The sequence below is a fragment of the Eubalaena glacialis genome, chromosome 14, assembly GCF_028564815.1.
Source record: "Eubalaena glacialis isolate mEubGla1 chromosome 14, mEubGla1.1.hap2.+ XY, whole genome shotgun sequence".
NCBI classification, from domain to species: domain Eukaryota; kingdom Metazoa; phylum Chordata; class Mammalia; order Artiodactyla; family Balaenidae; genus Eubalaena; species Eubalaena glacialis.
The window spans coordinates 49,783,834-49,803,695 of NC_083729.1; the positions used below are offsets into that span (position 1 = coordinate 49,783,834).

General features: G+C 33.9%; 1 protein-coding gene across 2 annotated transcripts in view; it reads left to right on the top strand.

The window, feature by feature from the left end:
- The window catches only part of VRK2 (VRK serine/threonine kinase 2), an 89,297-nt gene that overhangs the window by 28,961 nt on the left and 40,474 nt on the right, over positions 1 to 19,862 (top strand). For both annotated transcript variants that reach the window (XM_061168658.1, XM_061168657.1), the window contains exons 3-7: positions 4,292 to 4,341; positions 5,027 to 5,096; positions 6,705 to 6,792; positions 8,423 to 8,528; positions 9,734 to 9,826. In XM_061168658.1, the coding sequence (XP_061024641.1) occupies positions 4,292 to 4,341; positions 5,027 to 5,096; positions 6,705 to 6,792; positions 8,423 to 8,528; positions 9,734 to 9,826 (407 nt within the window). The remainder of the gene's footprint in view (positions 1 to 4,291; positions 4,342 to 5,026; positions 5,097 to 6,704; positions 6,793 to 8,422; positions 8,529 to 9,733; positions 9,827 to 19,862) is intronic.

The following is a 19,862-nucleotide window of genomic DNA, read 5'->3' on the forward strand; positions in this document are numbered from 1 at the left end:
AGTAGTCTCTTAGGATGCTTTGTATTTCTGCGGTGTCAGTTGTAATTTCTCCTTTTTCATTTCTAACTTCATTGATTTGAGTCCTCTCCCTTTTTTTCTTAGAGTCTCACTAAAGGTTTACCAATTTTGTTTATCTTCTCAAAGAACCAGCTTTTATTTTCATTGATTTATGCTATTGTTTTCTTCATTTCTATTTCATTTATTTCTGCTCTGATCTTTATGATTTCTTTCCTCTACTAACTTTGGGTTTTGTTTGTTCTTTTTCTAGTTGCTTAGGTGTAAGGTTAGGTTGTTTATTTGAGATTTTTCTTGTTTCTTGAGGTAGGAATGTATTGTTATAAACTTCCCTCTTAGAACTGCTTTTGCTGCATCCCATAGGTTTTGCGTTGTCGTGTTTTCATTGCCCTTTGTTTCTATGTATTTTTTCATTTCCTCTTAGATGTCTTCAGTGATCTTTTGGTTATTTAGCAGTGTGTTATCTAGCCTCCATGTGTTTGTATTTTTTACGGGTTTTTTTTCCTGTAATTGATTTCTAATCTCATAGCGTTGTAGCATTGTGGTTGGAAAAGATGCTTGATAGGATTTAAATTTTCTTAAATTTACTGAGGCTTGATTTGTGACCCAAGAAGTGATCTGTCCTGGAGAGTGTTCCATGTGTGCTTGAGAAGAAAGTGTATTCTGCTGCTTTCGGGTGGAATGTCCTATAAATATCAATTATGTCTATCTGATCTATTGTGTCATTTAAAGCTGTGTTTCCTTATAAGTTTTCTGTCTGGATGATCTGTCCATTGGTGTAAGTGGGGTGTTAAAGTTCCCCACTATTATTGTGTTACTGTCGATTTCCCCTTTTATGGCTGTTAGCACTTTCCTATGTATTGAGGAGCTCCTATGTTGGGTGCATAAATATTTACAATTATTATAGCTTCTTCTTGGATTGATCCCTGGATCATTGTGTAGTGTCCTTCCTTGTCTCTTGTGACAGTCTTTATTTTAAAGTCTACTTTATCTGATATGAGTATTGCTACTCCAGCTTTCTTTTGATTTCTGTTTGCATGGAATATCTTTTTCCATCCCCTCATTTTCAGTCTGTATGTGTCCCTAGGTCTGAAGTGGGTCTGTTGTAGACAGCATATATATGGGTCTTGTTTTTGTATCCATTCAGCCAGTCTGTGTCTTTTGGTTGGAGCATTTAATCCATTTACATTTAAGGTAGTTATTGATTTGTATGTTTCTATTACCATTTTCTTAATTGTTTTGCATTTGTTTTTGTAGGTGTTTTTCTTCTCTCATGTTTCCTGCCTAGAGAAGTTCCTTTAACATTTGCTGTAAAGCTAGTTTGGTGGTGCTGAATTCTCCTAGCTTTTGCTTAACTGTAAAGCTTTTGATTTCTCCATCAACCTGAATGAGATCCTTGCTGGGTAGAGTAATCTTGGTTGTAGGTGTTTCCCTTTTAGCACTTTAAATATATCCTGCCCCTCCCTCCTGGCCTGCAGAGTTTCTGCTGATAAATCAGCTGATAACCTTATGGGGATTCCCTTGTATGTTCTTTGTTGCTTTTCCCTTTCTGCTTTTAATATGTTTTCTTTGAATTTAATTTTTGTTAGTTTGATTAATATGTATCTTGGCATGTTTCTCCTTGGGTTCATCCTGTATGGGACTCTCTGTGCTTCCTGGACTTGGATGGCTATTTCCTTTCCCATATCAGGGATGTTTTCGACGATAATCTCTTCAAATATTTTCTCAGACCCTTTCTCTTTCTCTTCTTCTTCTGGGACCCCTATAATTAGAATGTTGGTGTGTTTAATGTAGTCTGCAAGGTCTCTTAGACAGTCCTCATTTCTTTTCATTCGTTTTTCTTTATTCTGCTCCTTAGCAAATATTTCCACCATTCTCTCATCCAGCTCACTTATCCGTTCTTCTCCCTCAGTTATTCTGCTATTGGTTCCTTCTAGTGTAGTTTTCATTTCAGTTATTGTGTTGTTCATCACTGTTTATTTGTTCTTTAGTTCTTCTAGGTCCGTGTTAAACATTTCTTGTATTTTCTTGATCCATGCCTCCATTCGTTTTCCCAGATTTTGGATTATCTTTACTATCGTTACTCTGAATTCTTTTTTAGGGAGAATGCCTATTTCCTCTTCATTTATTTTGTCTTATAGGTTTTTACCTTGCTCCTTTGTCTGTAACATATTTTTTTGTCGTCTCATTTTTTTTTTGATGAGTATGGCTGTGTTCCTGTCTTGCTGGTTGTTTGGCCTGAGGTGTCCAGCACTGGAGTTTGCAGGCAGTTGGGTGGTGCCAGGTCTTGGTGCTGAGATGAGGACCTCTGGGAGAGCTCACACTGATTAATATTCCCTGGGTCCTGAAGTTCTCTGTTAGTCCAGCAGCTTGAACTTGACGCTCCCATCACAGGAGCTCAGGCCCGACCCCTGGCCTGGTCATACATGGATACCTCCCATCCCCTTAGGTGTTAGTGGTCCCCCACTAGCGCCCAGTAGTTGCTCTGTGAGAATTCCTCCAATGCATTCTTGTGTACTTGTGAGGAGATGCGAACTCCACGTTCTCCTACTCCGTCATCTTGACTCCGTTCCCCCTGGGTCATCCTGGAGAAGATGGATTGAAGCCAGGAGAAAGCTAGAGGATGGGAGACCTGTCAGAAGGCTTGTTCGATGAAATCGGGTAAAGGATGGCGACATTCTGTACCCGGGCTTTACCCGCGGTGGGGCAGTGGGCACCTTGGGCAGCCAAGGTGCGCTTCCACCTCTCACTGATTGTTGATTATCCTTCCTGTAAGCACCTGGACATTGCTGCAACATCGGCTCCTCAGACCAGCCAGATAGCTTCCATCAGCTCTTTCAAAGCTGGGGGAGGAACAGGTTGTGCAGGCTCTGGGTTCAGCTTGGCTACTCTATACTCTATCCCAAAAGGAATAGCATGTGTTTTTGGGAACACAAAGGGATGCTTTTCTCTTTCATAGTTATGACACTATGGTTATAAGGGACTTCATATGTCTTCTACAATAGCAAAGGGAGGAACACACTGTTTTCTTTCATTTCCAATATGCTAATTGGTACAAACTGCTCTCAAAGGTATCTGCATGCCAAATTCAGAAATTCTATCTGCATATTCCACTGAAGATTAAGTAGCCTGTCACAGATCTTTATTTCTTTCATGGTTGTTGAGCTGCACCGCACTGGCCTACAAGGCCTCTACTTGCCCAGCTTCAAGACCGGAGATAGAGCTCGGAGTTAGTGACAGAGACATTAGTGTTTAATGGATGGGGGAGCATACATGTCTGAATCAAGGTCCTGGAGCAACACCCCACGGTTTGTGGTGGACAGTGGACAGGACGTGGTGGCTGACTTTGCTGGGGGGATGGGGGGAATCCTTTCACTTTCCTTTAAACATCATCCTGACAAACACTTAACACAGTGCCTTGCCTATTCTAGCCTCTTGATAAATAAATATTGGTTAGTTGAATGAATAAAGGAATGAATGAATGAAGAGTAAATAGTTGAATGACAACATTCTAGACCTTCACAATACAAATAAATATACATGTCAACTTCTCTTATCAAGATTTGAATACAAAGTAATCTTTTAATAATTTAGATAATGTAGATGAAATGATTGATTTGATTTAAGAATTTGAACAGTGGAATTTTCATAAGTTGGATTACTGTATCTAAAATGCAGATGGTAAGTAATAAAATGAAGTAAGATAACTTGAAATTGAAATGAGCTTATGTTATGAGATATGTACTCTTTAATTTAGGAGTAGTTGATTGCTAGGCTCAGGAGATGATTTTTTAAAGACTTTATTCTCTTTCTAACTTGATTTATTTTAGAATTTTGCCAAATAGAAGTTGTTTTGAACTTTCTACTTAAAATGAATCAATGTTCACTTCTGAATTATCATAGATTTTAATTTAGCAAAATTCAATCAATGGATTATACTATATATCATTTATTGGGTTTAATACTATATATCTAGAACATAGGTTCCCCTACATTGGGATCTATTTGATTGATATAATCTATGGGTTTCCATGTTTGAATATTTGAGTATGGTTTATGGTGAAGAGTGTGGGCTGTGGTGTCAGATTTGAGTTTCAGTCCCCAATCTGCTGCTACTTAGTGAGCAAATTATTCAACTTGTTAAACCTTAGAAGCATCTTGTATAAAATGGAGGTGATACCTACCATAAGAGGTTCTTAGTCCAGTGTCTGGGATATAGTAGGCATTCAGTAATTGGGAACAACTATTGTTTTCCTCACTGTCTTTTGTTCTGCAGCTTTCCCCATAAATAACCCAGATAAAGATGCAAGACATGTAATAAAAGTGGTAAGTATTGCTCTTAAATTTGTGTTTTACATATATTTGACATTTTTGTTTTCTGCTTTATTCATTTCATTTTTGTAAAAGTGTTTCTCACCTTAGTTTTCATAATTTTAATTAACAATACATCTAATATTATGATATATTTTCACATTATTAAAATGTAAAGACTGGAGAATTTTGTTCTTCTGCATTGACATTTATCATCCTTGTATCTTATCTAGCTCTCTATCTGCTCCCTTTCTTTTCTTCTCTGCTCTAGATGATAAAGTCCTTAAAGGCAGGAATGAGGTTTTATTTTTGTTTGTATCCCCTGTGGCTAGTACTGTGAACAAAATATTGTAGACAGTCAGTAAAGGTTCATGTATGAATGAACCATCAGGGTAGTTTGCAGTGTATCCACCCTGTTATACATGTTAGTACACACTGAGTGTCTGTGTACGTGTACAGTTCTCAGTGTTTTTAGTAAGTTCTTTCCATAAGAAGATACTTTCATGTCTAAGACTGTATAGAGATAGCATTACAAAATGTTAAAAATGAGATTCTTTGTTTATTTAGTGCTTTTCTGAGATTTTTGTGATTCAAGTACTATTATATATTACATATGTATACTCATATTTTCGCAGTTGAAATATCAATTCCATCTTTAAAATTTCTTTCTAGTAAAATTAACTGCTCTTTTCTTTTATAGGAATATCAAGAAAATGGCCCATTATTTTCAGAGCTTAAATTTTATCAAAGAGTGGCAAAAAAAGACTGTAGTAAGTAAAATTAGCAAAGTAAGCTACTTCCATATATATGTTTGCTAAAGTGGGTGTTAATATTTTTGTCTTTTTCTGGCCTTATGGAAAATTCTTTTCAATTAGGAATTTTTATTGTAAAATGATACAGTTAACTGTTATATAAAAACAAGACAGATGGTATACAAATCTTGATATTATATACATAATTGGTTATATATTTCAAGTCAAAGTTATTTCTATTACTTTACATAAAATGTTGGATTGTTGATCTAAGCTACCAAGAGTTCTCTAGGTATAAAAGATAGTAAAATGAAATTGTTTCTTTCACAAAAAAACATTTGGATAAGAAGGATATAAGGAAAAGACAATAAAATGGGCAGTAGATTATAAACAAAAGGAATGACCATAGAATAGATTAGGGCATAGTGTATGGAAATGATTAAACATTAAGATGATTTAGAAAATAAGTTTAAAATGTTAAATATTTGTATGTTGAGTAATTAATTGGAGCTGGATATCAGATGTAAGAACTACCAGTTAGAGGATTGGAATATGAAATAAATATGAGCAGAGCTAAGAAGAAAAAAAGCATGTTATAAAATACTATATGATATAGATGGACTAGTAAAAGCTTAAAGGAAATTGATATGAGTATAATTAAGGTCCTTTACACTATGTTTAGGAAAGAGAATGATGAGTCTAACCTCAATAATTAACTTTGTTTTCTTTAACGAAACCTTCTGAACATTAAGACTAGTCTTTACTAACTGCTTGAACTATGTCAGAGTGACAAACAGAATCCATTAAACTTCATTGTTTATCAGTAGAGCTGTCTTAAACATTAAGCATATATGGTAGAAAAATGAAAAATTAAATAAGCTGCCTGATTATTTAAGTGGATTTGATTTTTTTAAACAAAATTTAATCAAAACAGTTTCAGAGTAAGATGATTTTTCTGCCCAATTTTTATTTATTTATTTATTTATTTTGACTACTGTGGCTTTGGACTTTCAGTGATACAGAAGAAAAAGCTGTCTTTCTACTGATCCTTTGGTGGTTAACATGTTTTATATTTAAAAATGTAACAAACATATAAGGGAATGAATTTTTTTAATGAATAGAAACATTTGTGTAAATGATATCAATGCATTTTATGACTATGCTATTTTTGTTTTTGTTTTTTATTGCATATTTTTTTATATTTAAAAAAATTTTTTTTTGGAGTATAGTGGATTTACAATGTTGTGTTAGTTTCTGCTATACAGCAAAGTGAATCATTTATACATATATACATATATATATTTTATATATATCCACTCTTTTTTAGATTCTTTTCCCATATAGGTCATTACAGAGTATTGAGTAGAGTGACTATGACTATTTTTGTTTTGGTTATAACTGATTTAAAATTTTAAAATGTTAGAAATCTGTGTATGTTTTTATGTTAATTATAGTGATAAATAGAATTTGCAACTATTAGCTAGATATATTTGATTTTTAAAAAATGTTTTTAGGAAGGTCTAATTTCTATTTAAGTTAGCTAAATAAGTTTAAGCATCTACGCAAAAGTAAGAAATACCTTTCTAAAAAAGTATACCTTTTTTCCTGTGAAATTTGTCTTTGCAGTCAAAAAATGGATAGAACTCAAACAGCTTGATTATTTAGGAATTCCTCAGTTTTATGGATCTGGTATTACTGAATTCAAGGGAAAAAGGTAAAATGGAATTATTATAATCAAATATTGTCCTGTAACTATTTCTCATGTGGTCTATTAGTTATTCGTTGCTATATAACTAATGACCTAAAATGTGGTGGCTTATAATGACAAACTAATATTATCTTAGTTTCTGTGGGTCAGTTATCTATGTATAAATGGCTTCCCTAGATGGTTCTTGCTCAGGACTTCTCATGAGGATGTAGTCAGATGTCTTTTGGGCTGTAGTCTTCTCAAGGCTCGACTGGGGAAGGATCTGCTTTCAAGATCACTCATGTGGCTATTGGCAGGCCTAAGAGCATCAGCTTTTAAATTCTCTCACGTGATTGTTGGCAGGCCTCACTTCCTCACCATGTACGTCTCTCCAGAGGGTGCCTGAGTGTCATAAAGGCATGGCAGCTGGCTTGCTGTAATTGAAAGAGAGAGAAAAGGAGAAAGAGCACACACAAGAGCATGCATCCAAAAAGAAAGTCACAGTCCTTTTATAATCTAATTTTAGACGTGATAGCCCATCATTTCTATTGTATTCTCTTTGCTAGAAGCAAGTCATTAAGTCTACCCCATATTCAAGAGAGGAGATCTAATTAAGCTCCATCTCTTGAGGAGAGGCACAACCAAAAATTTGTAGAAATATTTTTAAACTCACCAAACATGGCTAGTCATAACATATAAATAATTAATTAGTAGTGATTTTTTTAAAAAATGTCATTTGTTAGGTACCCATTTTGTTCTTTCATTAGCCTTTTAAGATAGGTGATAATATTTCTTTTCCTAGGTGAGAAAATAGGCTCAGAAGTCAGTGCTTTGCCTAAATGGTCTTTAAATGCTATAAATTTAAAAAAAAAGAACAAACAGTCATCTTGAAACAAAGTAAAGGGCTACTTATAGGGGGGGTGAATGGCTGAGTAAACCATGGTACATGTATATCATGTAATACTATGCAGCCTGTTAAAGGAATCAATTAGAGCTCTACCAGTTGATTTGGAAGGATTTCAATGAGATATTATTGAAAAAAGTATGATGCAGAAAAGTTCATATAATTAGATTGCATTTTTGTCAAAAAAATACAAAAATTCCTATATGTGTTTGTGTGTGTGTATACATAGATAGATATAGAATAGGGGCTGATATGGGTATGTAAGTGAAGGGAAGAAAGGGGGGGGGAGAGGTCCCAAACAGAAAAGAAAAGGAAGACGTACATTTAGAAAAACACATGTTTATAAATGTATAGATAAAGTAAATATGATTTTATAAGGTCAAGAAACAAACATAAATAAAATCTTCTGTATGGAAAAATAATTGCTCAAGGCCATATGGCAAGAAGGTGATGGAGTTAAAATGAATTAAGTTCAAGACTAATTTAGAAAGACTTCTCTTTTCATGTTCTAAGACAGTGTGAGTGGTTCAGCACAGCGTGCTCTTCTACTCAAAAACTAACTGCAAAGTAAATACTTAGTATGTTTCTGCAAAAGAACGGCAAGATTATTAATGTACATTCATTCTCTAATGGTTCAGATTGCATCATTCTTTATTGTTAAGTTGGGGGTATTTTTCCATTGTTTCAAATTTATAAATAGACAGTTTCAGCATTGCTATTTTAACATCTCCTTTTGACTTCTCCTTCTTATAGTTACAGATTTATGGTAATGGAAAGACTGGGAATAGATTTGCAGAAGATCTCAGACCAGAATGGTACTTTTAAAAAGTCAACTGTCCTGCAGCTAGGTATCCGAATGGTAAGAAAGAATGACTTATTTCCCATGCTCCATTTTCAGATTATTTACTTGTTACAACATACAAATTGTTGCCCTTTGTGGAATTATCAGAGAATGAAGGATTATTGCCCTAGAAATGTCAGTTATTGAGCGTAGATACTATTTTGGTGAAATTGATAACAGTGGGCTCTGTAAGTGACAGAATGTGCTGTGTTTGGCACTACAAACTCAATTAGGCTTTGGTTCTACAGTCTGATTTTTTTTTTTTTTCTCACAGCTTTGTTTTACATATCAGAACAAGCTTGCATTGCTATAAGAATAACCTCTCTTTTGTCAGTTATATTTATAACAATGCAAAGTATGGCAAAATATATTATTTTCCATACTACACATATGGTGGTAAGGGGGTGCTATAAAGTTTTTATTATGAGTTTGGGATGGTGGCAGTAATTAGTGTGGCAATGAATAATATATACTTTGCCAAATAAGAAGCAATGAAATCTTAATAGCACCCATGCACACATTTTGTTTATACCACGTATTCGTCTTATCTTGTTTGTGTTTGGTTTGCCTAAAGCTCCATTTTATTTTTTCCACTTTAGATAGAATGCGACTACTCATGCCAGGTTGGGATGTGGCAAACAGAATTCATTAATTTTCCCATCCATCCTCTAGGCAGCCAACAAATGTTTATTGAGCACTAGGCGTAGGTAACATGCAAGTCTCAAGGGTTTCAGAGATGAAGCATAGCTGTTTTCTGTTACTCTACAGAGGGAGAATGCCTTTCTCTGTGATCATGGACGTGGGATTTTGTTCTGGGAGCCCCAAAAACTTATTTGTAATTATTGTTTGGGCGAGGGATTGTTGAGTGGGAGTCATGATTATTTCACTTTAGGTCTCTGATTTTATCATGTTTTTCCTCTTTGCACAGTGTGATTTGGGCACTGTGCTGTCAGGAGCATAGGCATTGTTGAGTCTTGGCTTCCTCTCCATCAGAGGTGCCTTTGAAACACTTGATATTTGAGGATCCTTTTATTCACCTTTTTCCCAGGATGAGCGACCAGCACATGTGATAATTTTAGAATAGATAAATGCATAATTGTGAAATACATCATTTTGTCATTGTTAATGTGAAAAAAATACATGTTATTCTCTATTCAGGATGTTCAGGTTGATCAGGAGTTCTAAATAGACATCAGTATAACCTTATATATTTCTTTTCACAGTTGGATGTACTGGAATATATACATGAAAATGAATATGTTCATGCTGATATAAAAGCAGCGAATCTACTTTTGGGTTACAGAAATCCACATCAGGTAAATACAGTATTAAGCTTTTGCCTTCAGTAAGGATCCTCAAAGTACCATACTGAGACATTGAAAAAACAAACTCCTAACAGGCAAGAGTTTGCAAATGAGGACTTAACATGATGAGTGTTGTAATTTATCCTATCTTGCTTATCTAATTTAATGCACTAAACTGATAAGTGATTAGGATGAGGAAGCTGAGACTGGGGGCGGGGGGTAAATAATTTATTAATGGACATATAGTGGCTGAGCAGGGATTTGAACTTCTGAGCAAATATAAACAAAAACCATCAAAATGCAATGAGAGAAGGGATGGATTTATGCAGAGAAAAAAAAAAAAGGCTGTCACCTTAGTTCTTCTTCCACTGTATAAACAATTAAGTTTTAAATAGAGCAGCATTGCCGATACAACTTTTTGTGATGATGGAAATATCCTGTATGTTACTGTCCAGTATGGGAGCTATTAGCCACATGTGGCTGTTAAGCACTGGCAATGTGGGTAGTACAATACCAAATGCTGGTGAAGATGTGGAACAACAGGAACTCTCATTCATTGCTGGTGGTATGGCCACTGTGGAAGACAGTTTGGCAGTTTCTTACAAAACTGAACATACTGTAACATATGATCTGGCAGTTAAATTCCTTGGTATTTACCCAAAGGAGTTGAAAACTTATATCCACAGAAATACCTACACACAGATGTTTATAGCGGCTTTATTCATAGTTGCCAAAACTTGAATAAAGATGTCCTTTAATAGTTAAATAAACTGTGGTTCATCTGGACAATGCAGTAGTACTCCACATTAAAAAGAAATGAGCAGTTAAGACATGAAAAGACATGAAGGAAGCTACATGCATATTACTAACTGAAAATCTGTATAATTCCAATTAAATAACTTTTGGAACAGGCAAAAATATGAAGGTGCTAAAAACATCAGTGATTGCCAAGAGTTAGAGAGAAGGGAGGGATGAATCGGCGGAGTACAGAGGACTTTGAGGGAAGTGAAACAATTGTGAATACATGTCATTATACATTTGTCAAAAGCCATAGAATATTCAACACCACAAGTGGACCCTAACGTAAACTGTAGACTTTTGGTGATAGTGACGTATCGGTGTAGGTTCATCCGTTGTAACAGATGTAATACCGTGGTGTGGGATGTTGGTAGTGTGCAAGGCTATATTTGGGAGGAGGGGAGAGTGGTGTATGAGAACTTGCTGTACCTTCCACTCAGTTTTACCTAAATTGCTCTACATTTAGTAAAATTGAATTTGAAACTGCTCTAAAAAATAGTCTTAAATAATGAGACTAGTGTGACCGAAGAACTGAATTTTAAATTTAACTTAATTCTAATTAATAGTTTTTTTCATCTTGCTTTCTTCCCCAGCTTTATTGAGGTTTAGTTGACAAAAATTGCATATGTTTAGGTTGTACAACATGATTTATTTAAGGTATACAAAGTGATGATTTATTATACATATATATTGTGAAGTGATTAATCAAGTTAACACATTGATCACTTCACATAGTTACCTTCTGTTTTGTTTTGTGGTGAGAACACTTAAGAGCTACTCTTAGCAAATTTGAAGTTTACAGCATTATTAACTATAGTCACCATGTTGGGCATTAGATCCCCAGAACTTACTCATCTTCTAACTAAAAGTTTGTACCCTTTGACCAGCATCTCCCCATTTCTTCCACACCCCAGCCCCTGGTTGGGGTTCTATACTGATTTATAAGTTTCACTTTTGTATATGCCACATATAACTGAGATCATACAGTATTTGTCTTTCAGTGTGTCTTAGTTTATTTCACTTAGCATAATATCCTCTAGCATAATGTCCTCTAGGTTCACCCATGTTGTTGCAAGTGGCATATTTCTTTCTTTTTTATGACTGAATAATACTCCATGGCATATATGTACCACATTTTCTTTGTCCATTTATCCATCAGCAGACACTAAGGTCATGTATGTATCTTGGCTATTTTTAATAATGCTGCAGTAACATGGGAATACAGATATCTCTTCAAGATAATGATTTCTTTTCCTTTAGATATATACCCAGAAGTGGATTGCTGGATCATATGGTAGTTCAATTTTTAATGTTTTTTTTTTTTTTTGAGGAACCTCCATACAGTTTTCCATAATGACTGTACCAATTTACATTCCCACCAACAGCGTACAAGGGCTCCCTTTTCTCCCATACCCTCACCAACACTTGTTATCTCTAATAGCCATTCTAACAGGTGTGAGGTGTTGTCTCATTGTGGTTTTAATTTTTCATTTCCCTGATGATTAATAATGTTGAGCACTTTTTCATATACTAGTTGGCCATTTGTATGTCTTCTTTGGAAAAGTGTCTCTTTAGGTTCTTTGCCCATTTTTGAATTGGGTTATTTTGTCTTGCGAGTGAGTTATATGAGTTCTTATGTATTTTAGATATTAACCCCTTATCAGATATGTAGTCTGCAAGTATTTTCTCCCATCCCATAGGTTGCCTTTTCATTTTGTTGATGGTTTCCTTGGTTGTGCAGAATCATTTTAGTTTGATGTAGTCCTACTTGTTTAGTTTTGGTTTTGTTACCTATGCTTTTGGTTTCAATTGCAAAAAATCATTGCCAAGGCCGGTGCTCAAGGATTAGAAGAATTAACATTATTAAAATGTCTGTACTACCCAAGCAATCTACGGATTCAATGGAATTCCTACCAAAATTCCAATGGCATTTTTCACAGAAATAAAAAACCAATCCTAAAATGTGTATGGAACCACAAAAGACCCTGAATAGCCAAAGCAATCTTGAGAAAGAACAAAGCTGGAGGCATTACACTTCCTGAATCAAACTATATTACAATGCTATAGTAATCAAAACAGTATGCTTTTGGCATAAAAACAGACATAGCCCAATGGAACAGAATAGAGAGCCATGCATATACGATCAACTAATTTTTGACAGGGGTGCCAAGAATATTAAATAGGGCAAAGATAGTTTCATCAATAAATGGTGGTGGGAAAATGGGATACACACATGCAAAAGAATGAAATTGGACTCTTATACCATACACAAAAATAAACTCAAAATGGATTAAAGACTTAAATGTAAGACCTGAAACCATACAACTAGAAGAAACCTAGGAAAAAACCTTAATTTTAATTGGTTTACATTTACAAAACCACATGTGGCTAGTAGCCAGTGTATCAACAGAGATTTAAAGAGTTAAAAAATTGAGTCTATAAATAATTAGAAAACATTTAGCTGAATATTTAACTGAACTGTACATGAGGAAAGAAATTTCTAAATAAAAATACCCCCAAAATCGTATAAAATATTGTGAAATTTCAAATTTTAAGATATCTGTATATTAAAAAAATTGAAAAATGAAAGGCAAGTGAAAATCTGGGAAGTATATTTATGACAAATATTTTAGGATATATAGCAAGCTTTAAGAAAATTAATAAGAAAAACACCAAGTAATTTCTTTTTTTTTATTTTTTTTTATTTTTTATTTTTTTTATTTTTTTTTAGCTGTGTTGGGTCTTCGTTTCTGTGCGAGGGCTTTCTCCAGTTGCGGAGACCGGGGGCCACTCCTCATCGCGGTGCTCGGGCCTCTCACCATCAGGGTCTCTCCTGCTGCGGAGCACAGGCTCCAGACGCGCAGGCTCAGTAGTTGTGGCTCACGGGCCCAGCCGCTCCGCGGCATGTGGGATCCTCCCAGACCAGGGCCCGAACCCGTGTCCCCCGCATTGGCAGGCAGACTCCCAACCACTGCACCACCAGGGAAGCCCCGCAAGTAATTTCTTAAAACAATGATTAAAAAGAATGAGCAGAAAAGAAATACAACTACCTGAGAAATAAATGAAAAAAAGTTCACCATCCCTAAAAACTAAGAAATATGCAGATCAAAACAGTGAGGCAACATTTTAAAAGAACTTATCAAATAGGAAAAATTTAAAATAATAATCTGATGACATTGAGGCTGATGAGGATGCAGACACTTGTAGAATGCCAGTGGGAATGTAAATTAAATGGGAGTAGGAGAAGAAATTAAGTTAATGGAAGGGCAATTTGGAAATATATATTAAAAGCCTTTAAAAGTCTGCATACTTTTTTACGGTTAGGTTTATTGAAGTATAATTTACAAACAGTAAAATTCATCCTTTTAAATGTATAGTTTGATGTGTTTTGACACATGTATATCGTATAACCACTACTATAATCAAGACAGAGCATTTCTATCATCCTCAGAAATTCTCTCAGTCAGTCCCCTTTTCTCACCCTGAGGAAATGATTTCTGCCCCCCCCCCCTTTTTTTTTTTTTTTGCATTTTTAGGGATGTCATATAAATGGAATTATATAGGTTTTTACTCTTTGTGTCTGGCTTCCTTTACTTAGCATAATATTTCTGAGATTTATCCATGCTGTAGTTCATTAGTAGTTCATTCCTCTTTAATGATAGGTAGTAGTCCATTGGAAACTACTGCAGTTTCTTTATCTGTTTACCTCTGGATAGATATTTGTGTTGTTTCCAGTTTTTGACCATTATGAATGAAGATGTATAAACATTCACGTACAGGTTTTTGTATAGGTATATATTTTAACTTCTTCCAGGTAAATAACTAGGAGTGGAATTTCTGGATTGTGTGGAAGTGTATTTTTAACTTTAAAAGAAACAGCCACCCTGTTTTCCAGAGTGATTGTACCATTATACCTTCCCACCAGCAACGTGGATAATTCCAGTTGCCCCATATCTTGCCACCACTTGGTTTCATTAGTTTTAAACATTTAAGCCATTATAGTAGATGTGTAGTTATATCTAGTAGTAGGTTTTTAAAAAGTTATTGTTTTATTTATCCCACATGAAGTGGGAGCATAAATCCAGGCATTGTATTCCCTCATTGCTGTAAGTAAAAAGGACCAGTTTTTAAAATTTATTTATTGTGAATTGTCTGCTCATGTCTTTTGCCCATTTTTCTAACATTTTTTTGTTTTTATTCCTTGATTTTGAAGAGTTCTTTAGATATGAATTATATTAGCTATTAATCTATTACATATTTTGCAGATATTTTCTCCCAATTTGACTTTTCTCCTTTGATTATACTTGTGTTGTTTTATTGTCATGTAGAAGATGAATTTTTAAATTTTTAATGGGGTCAAATTTATCAATCTTTCATTTACTATGGATATTGAGTCATAGTTAGTAACCTTGTTCTACAGACAGGTATATATGAATTTTATTATATGATTTCATTCTTTACATTTAAATCTCTTTTTCACTTAGAGTTTATTCTTTTACATGACAGGAGGTATCAACCAAATTTTATCTTTTCCTAAATGATTTTCCAAGTTTTCAACAATATTTATTAAAAATAAAAAACTTTGCTTCAGTGATATTAGATGCCACCTTTATTATATACTAAATTTCCATACATACTTGAGTTTATTCATGTACTTTCCATTGAATCCTTCTGGTTTGACTGTCTATTTATGCTTCATTGCCATACTAGTGCATTAATTTCTGAGGCTTTGTAGTGTATTTTAATATCTGGTAGGGCTGGTAGTGCCTCGTAGATTTTCTTTTTCAGTGTAATTCTAGCTATTCATATTTTTCTATATTTTGTTGTGTAGCATTTTCATTGGAATTCTGTTAATTTTGGGAAAACCTGACATCTTTATGATTATAGATGTTCTATTCAACAACAGGGAATGTTTTTGAATTTCACCAGTTTTTACTTTCGTATCTTCTGAGGTATTTTAAAGCTTTCCTCATATTAGTTTTACACATTTCTTGTTACACTTATTCCTAAATATTAAACCATTTTTGTTTGTACTGTCAGTGCAGTTTTAGTCTATCGTTTTATCTTCTGATTATTGTTTGTGTATATGAAAGTTGTTGATTTTTATGCATTCATTTTATATCCTGTTAATTTACTGAATTTGGGGTAGTTTTAGTAATGATTCTCCAGGGTTTTCTTAGGAAACTGTATATCATATACAAGGAGATAATAGTTTTCCTTCTTTTCCACTTCTTATATTTCCGATTTGTTTTGCCTAATATGCATCCAGTATATAGTAAATTGTAGTGAAGTTCATGACCATCCTTTCCTCTTCTTGATCTTATTGGAAATGCCTAAAGTAGTACCCCACTAAATGTGATACTGGCTTTAGGACTAAGGCATATCTGTGTATATGTGAATATGTGTATGTGTGTCTTTATAGTTATATTAAGGAAATAATCACCAGTTCCTCTGTTCTTGAATGGATGTTTTGTTTTTATGGAATGGGTATTGAATTTTGTCGAGTGATTGTTTAGCATGTACGGAAATGATCACGTTTTTCTCAGGTCAATTAATATGGTATAATATATTGCTGTGCTTCTAATATTGAACCAACTGTACTTTCCAGGAATAAATCTCACTTTGTTATGGTATATTATTTACTTAATATGGTACTGAAGTGTGTTCAGTAATATTTTATGTAGTATTTTCTTATTGGTATTTAAAAGTGATACTGGCCTGTAATTATCTGTTTTTGTACTATTTTTTTTTTATCAGATTCAGGTATCAACATTCAACTTGCTTCATAAAAAGAATTTGAGGTTTACCTTCATTTTCTGTGTTCCAGAACTATTTCTACTATATTGGCAGCATTTTTTTTTTTTTTAATGTGAAATTCTCTGGTTCTGCTGAGGACATTCCTTGTAACTCTTGATTTTTTCCCATGGAAATTGATTGTTAAGCTCTTTAATCTCTAGTTGGGTCAATTTTAGTAGTTAGCAGTTTTGTCTAGTTTTTCAAATTTATTTGTGTGGTGGTCTGCCTTGTACTCTCTTAGGACTTTTAAATTTCTTCTCCTTCAATGATTGTTTCCTTCTAGTTATTTTTTGTTTTATGTTTTGCTTTTTTCTTCTTTTTTTTTTTGCCTTGATGAAAGTAGCTAGTTTGTCCATTATGTTAATTTTTCAGCAAACTTGGATTTTGATTTATTAATGAGATATATTGTTTTTTCTTTTCTATTTCATTAATTTCTGATTTTGCCTTTGTTATATCTTTTCTTGTGCTCTTTTAATTTGACCCTTTTGTTTTTTCTTGGTCTTCAATTTGGGATCTAATTCATTTATTTTCATTTAAAAATTTTTTACTTCTTTAGGTGTTTAAGGCCATGATATTTCCTCTGGTCACTGCTTTATATTGTACTTCATGGATTTTGATATGTAGTGTTTTTATTATCTTTATTTTTTACAAGGTTTGTATTTCTTCACCAAAAAGCAGTGCAGTAGAAGGTTTTTAAGTTTTCATGTAGAAAGACCTCTTAAAAATTTTTGGTTATTAAAATCTAGACTTGTGACAAGATGGTCAGAGTATTGTTTATAATAATTTTATTTGGAATGCACTGAAGCTTTTATCATGACTTAGAAGAGGATCAGTTTTTGTCAGTCTTCCATGTTTTCTTGAGGAAAAGATAGTCTCTATTTTCATAGTGTAAAGTTTAATATCTTTCCAGAAGATCTACCTTATTGACTGTATTATTTATGTCATCTATATTTTCATTTAGTTTTTGTCCACGTGATCTATTTTGTACCTAGAGTGGTATTTAAGCCTTCAATGGTTAATGTGTTTCTGTTGGTCTCCTTGATTCTGCTGTAGTTTCTGTTTTATAAAGATCATTGCTGTGCCATTTGGTAAATATTCATAATTATGTTTGCTGTGTTTCTTATGTGTTTTCTTTGATCTTATATTCTTTTAAATTTTTTTGTGGGGGAGGAGTCTGTTTATGAAAGTTTATATTTTTGTTGTAGTGATAATCTTGGTATTTACACCTTTTAAAGATGCTTTGAGCCCACTCTTCTGTGTTTTACTTTTTAGTACTACTATGATAGTCTTTTGTGGTATTTTTTTTTTTTTACCACAACTTTAATAAGTTCACTATCAGTGAGTTTATTTTACTTTCGTCCTTTCCTTACTGTTGTCTTGAAGTCGTACTACTTTGTCAGAATATATATCATTTGTATATTCTTCATTTATCCCTAGCCTTGTTTTTTTAGTGTTAGAGATAATTATATTAAATGCTCACCCTTCTGTCCTTTTGCCAAAGTTACTCATCTTTTGATTGTTTGAAACTAATCTTCTAGTAGATTGTTCAAGAAGTGCCCATGGGTATAGCATTCCCTTGCATGTATAAAACTTTTGCAATAGCATTGATGCCTGAAGGATAGCTTGGATGGATTTAAAATATCTAGTTCATACTTTTTTTCCTTGAATTTCTTGAAAAGGCTGATCTATTTTTGCCTTGTTTTCAGTTTGCTTTTAATAAGTCTGTTGCCAGTTTAATACTTACTATTGTATGTTATTTGTCCTTTTTGCCATGCTCTCTTTAGGAATTTTTCCTTTATTAATAGTGTCTAATCATTTTACCAGGATATGTTTTAGAGTAGATCATTGTGTATCAGTGTTCCCAGATATCTGATGGGCCCTTTTGATATATAAAATAAGCCTTTTATTTCCAGAAAGTTTTCTTGGTTTATTGTTTTAAACATTAGTTCTCTCTTCATGTGTGTTTTGAATTTAAACTATGGAGAAAGGAACTTCAGCAGTTAGCTATTTAATGAACAAAAAAAAATAAGTGGGAAAAAAAGATTCAAAATTAGAGAGGGAAGATGTTGTTGAATGATTTGGCAAGAGAAAAAGGCAAGAAAAGTTGACATTTATACAGCCTTTGTCAAAGCAATAGGGTTGTTAGGATTGAGGTAAAATTGGGAAGTAGAGTCAAAGAAGTATTGGATAAAAACAGCAGCCTTCTTAGTTACGGTGGAATGGAAAAGTTCTGACAAGGATAATAATCAAAAGTCATGTCCTGGATAGCCCATTGGGGGCACAATTGATGTTCTGGAATGTTTTTATTTTGTTGGGTTTTTGGGGAAAAATTTCCCAGAATAATATTCATAGTGGGATCAAGCAATGTTTTTCTTTAAAAATAGCCCCATTGAGAGTCCGAATGGCCTATTGTAGATTATTTTGATTCTTCTCATCACTTTCCCTGTATTTTAATAGCATTTTGGCCATTTCTTGATAATTCATCTGATACTATCCAAATATAGAATTTTGAAGATTCTTGAAGTGTACACCCTTTACCTTCTTTCTTTCATGATTTTCAACATTTTTATTGAAAGAAAAACAATCCCAACTTCATCTGTGGAAAAATCTCATTTTAAAAAAATCTGGGATTTTTTAGGTACTTCTTTACATCATCTCTGTTTTAGTAAGATATTTTAAAAAATCTTTATTTTAGACAAAAGGTTAAAGAAAATGCTTTAGTGCTAATATTGTACTTTGTACAAGAAATAGAAATCAAGTGTACTGGTTTGGTTAAAAAATTCTTTAAATTAAAATAGTATTACCAGAAATGATACTGAGTGGTGGTTTTGCCAGTGGGTAGTACCATTCATTTGGCTGCATCTCCCATTGTCACTAGTGAAGGAAGTTGAAGCATTTTAACTAAAATCAGGGTTTGTACCCATCTTTTTATTTATGTAAGGCCACCCCTTTGTTGATCAGAAGCATGTTGTTTTTTCACACAAAGCCTACATCCCTGCTCTTACCTGAAGCCTTTCTTGATGATTCTGATCTGCACTGATCTCTGTTTCTAATTTCCTTTAGCTTCTAATGTGTATTTTACACACATGAGCACTCAAGTCTCACTTGTCTTGTGTTGTCTTATATTCTGAACTAGAAAGAACTCCTTGAGACTTATAGGAAGGTATACTTCTCTTCCTTCTTTTGTATTCCTCACAGCCCCTAGGTTAGTGTTCCTTTTGTAATAACCCTTCAAGAAATACTTTATTGACTTCTCAGGACATGAGGCCAATACCTCTCACTTAGTACCAGGACTAAGGGGTACTTACTTGATTGTTCAGCTCCTTGACCCCATCATGCGCCGTGTGTTTCTGCCCCAAAGCTCCTGCTAAGTCGAAGGTGATGGCCCTCACAGATAGAGAAGAACAGTTCTTCATGTCAACATCTGGAGTGATAAGTATACCATTGGAAACCT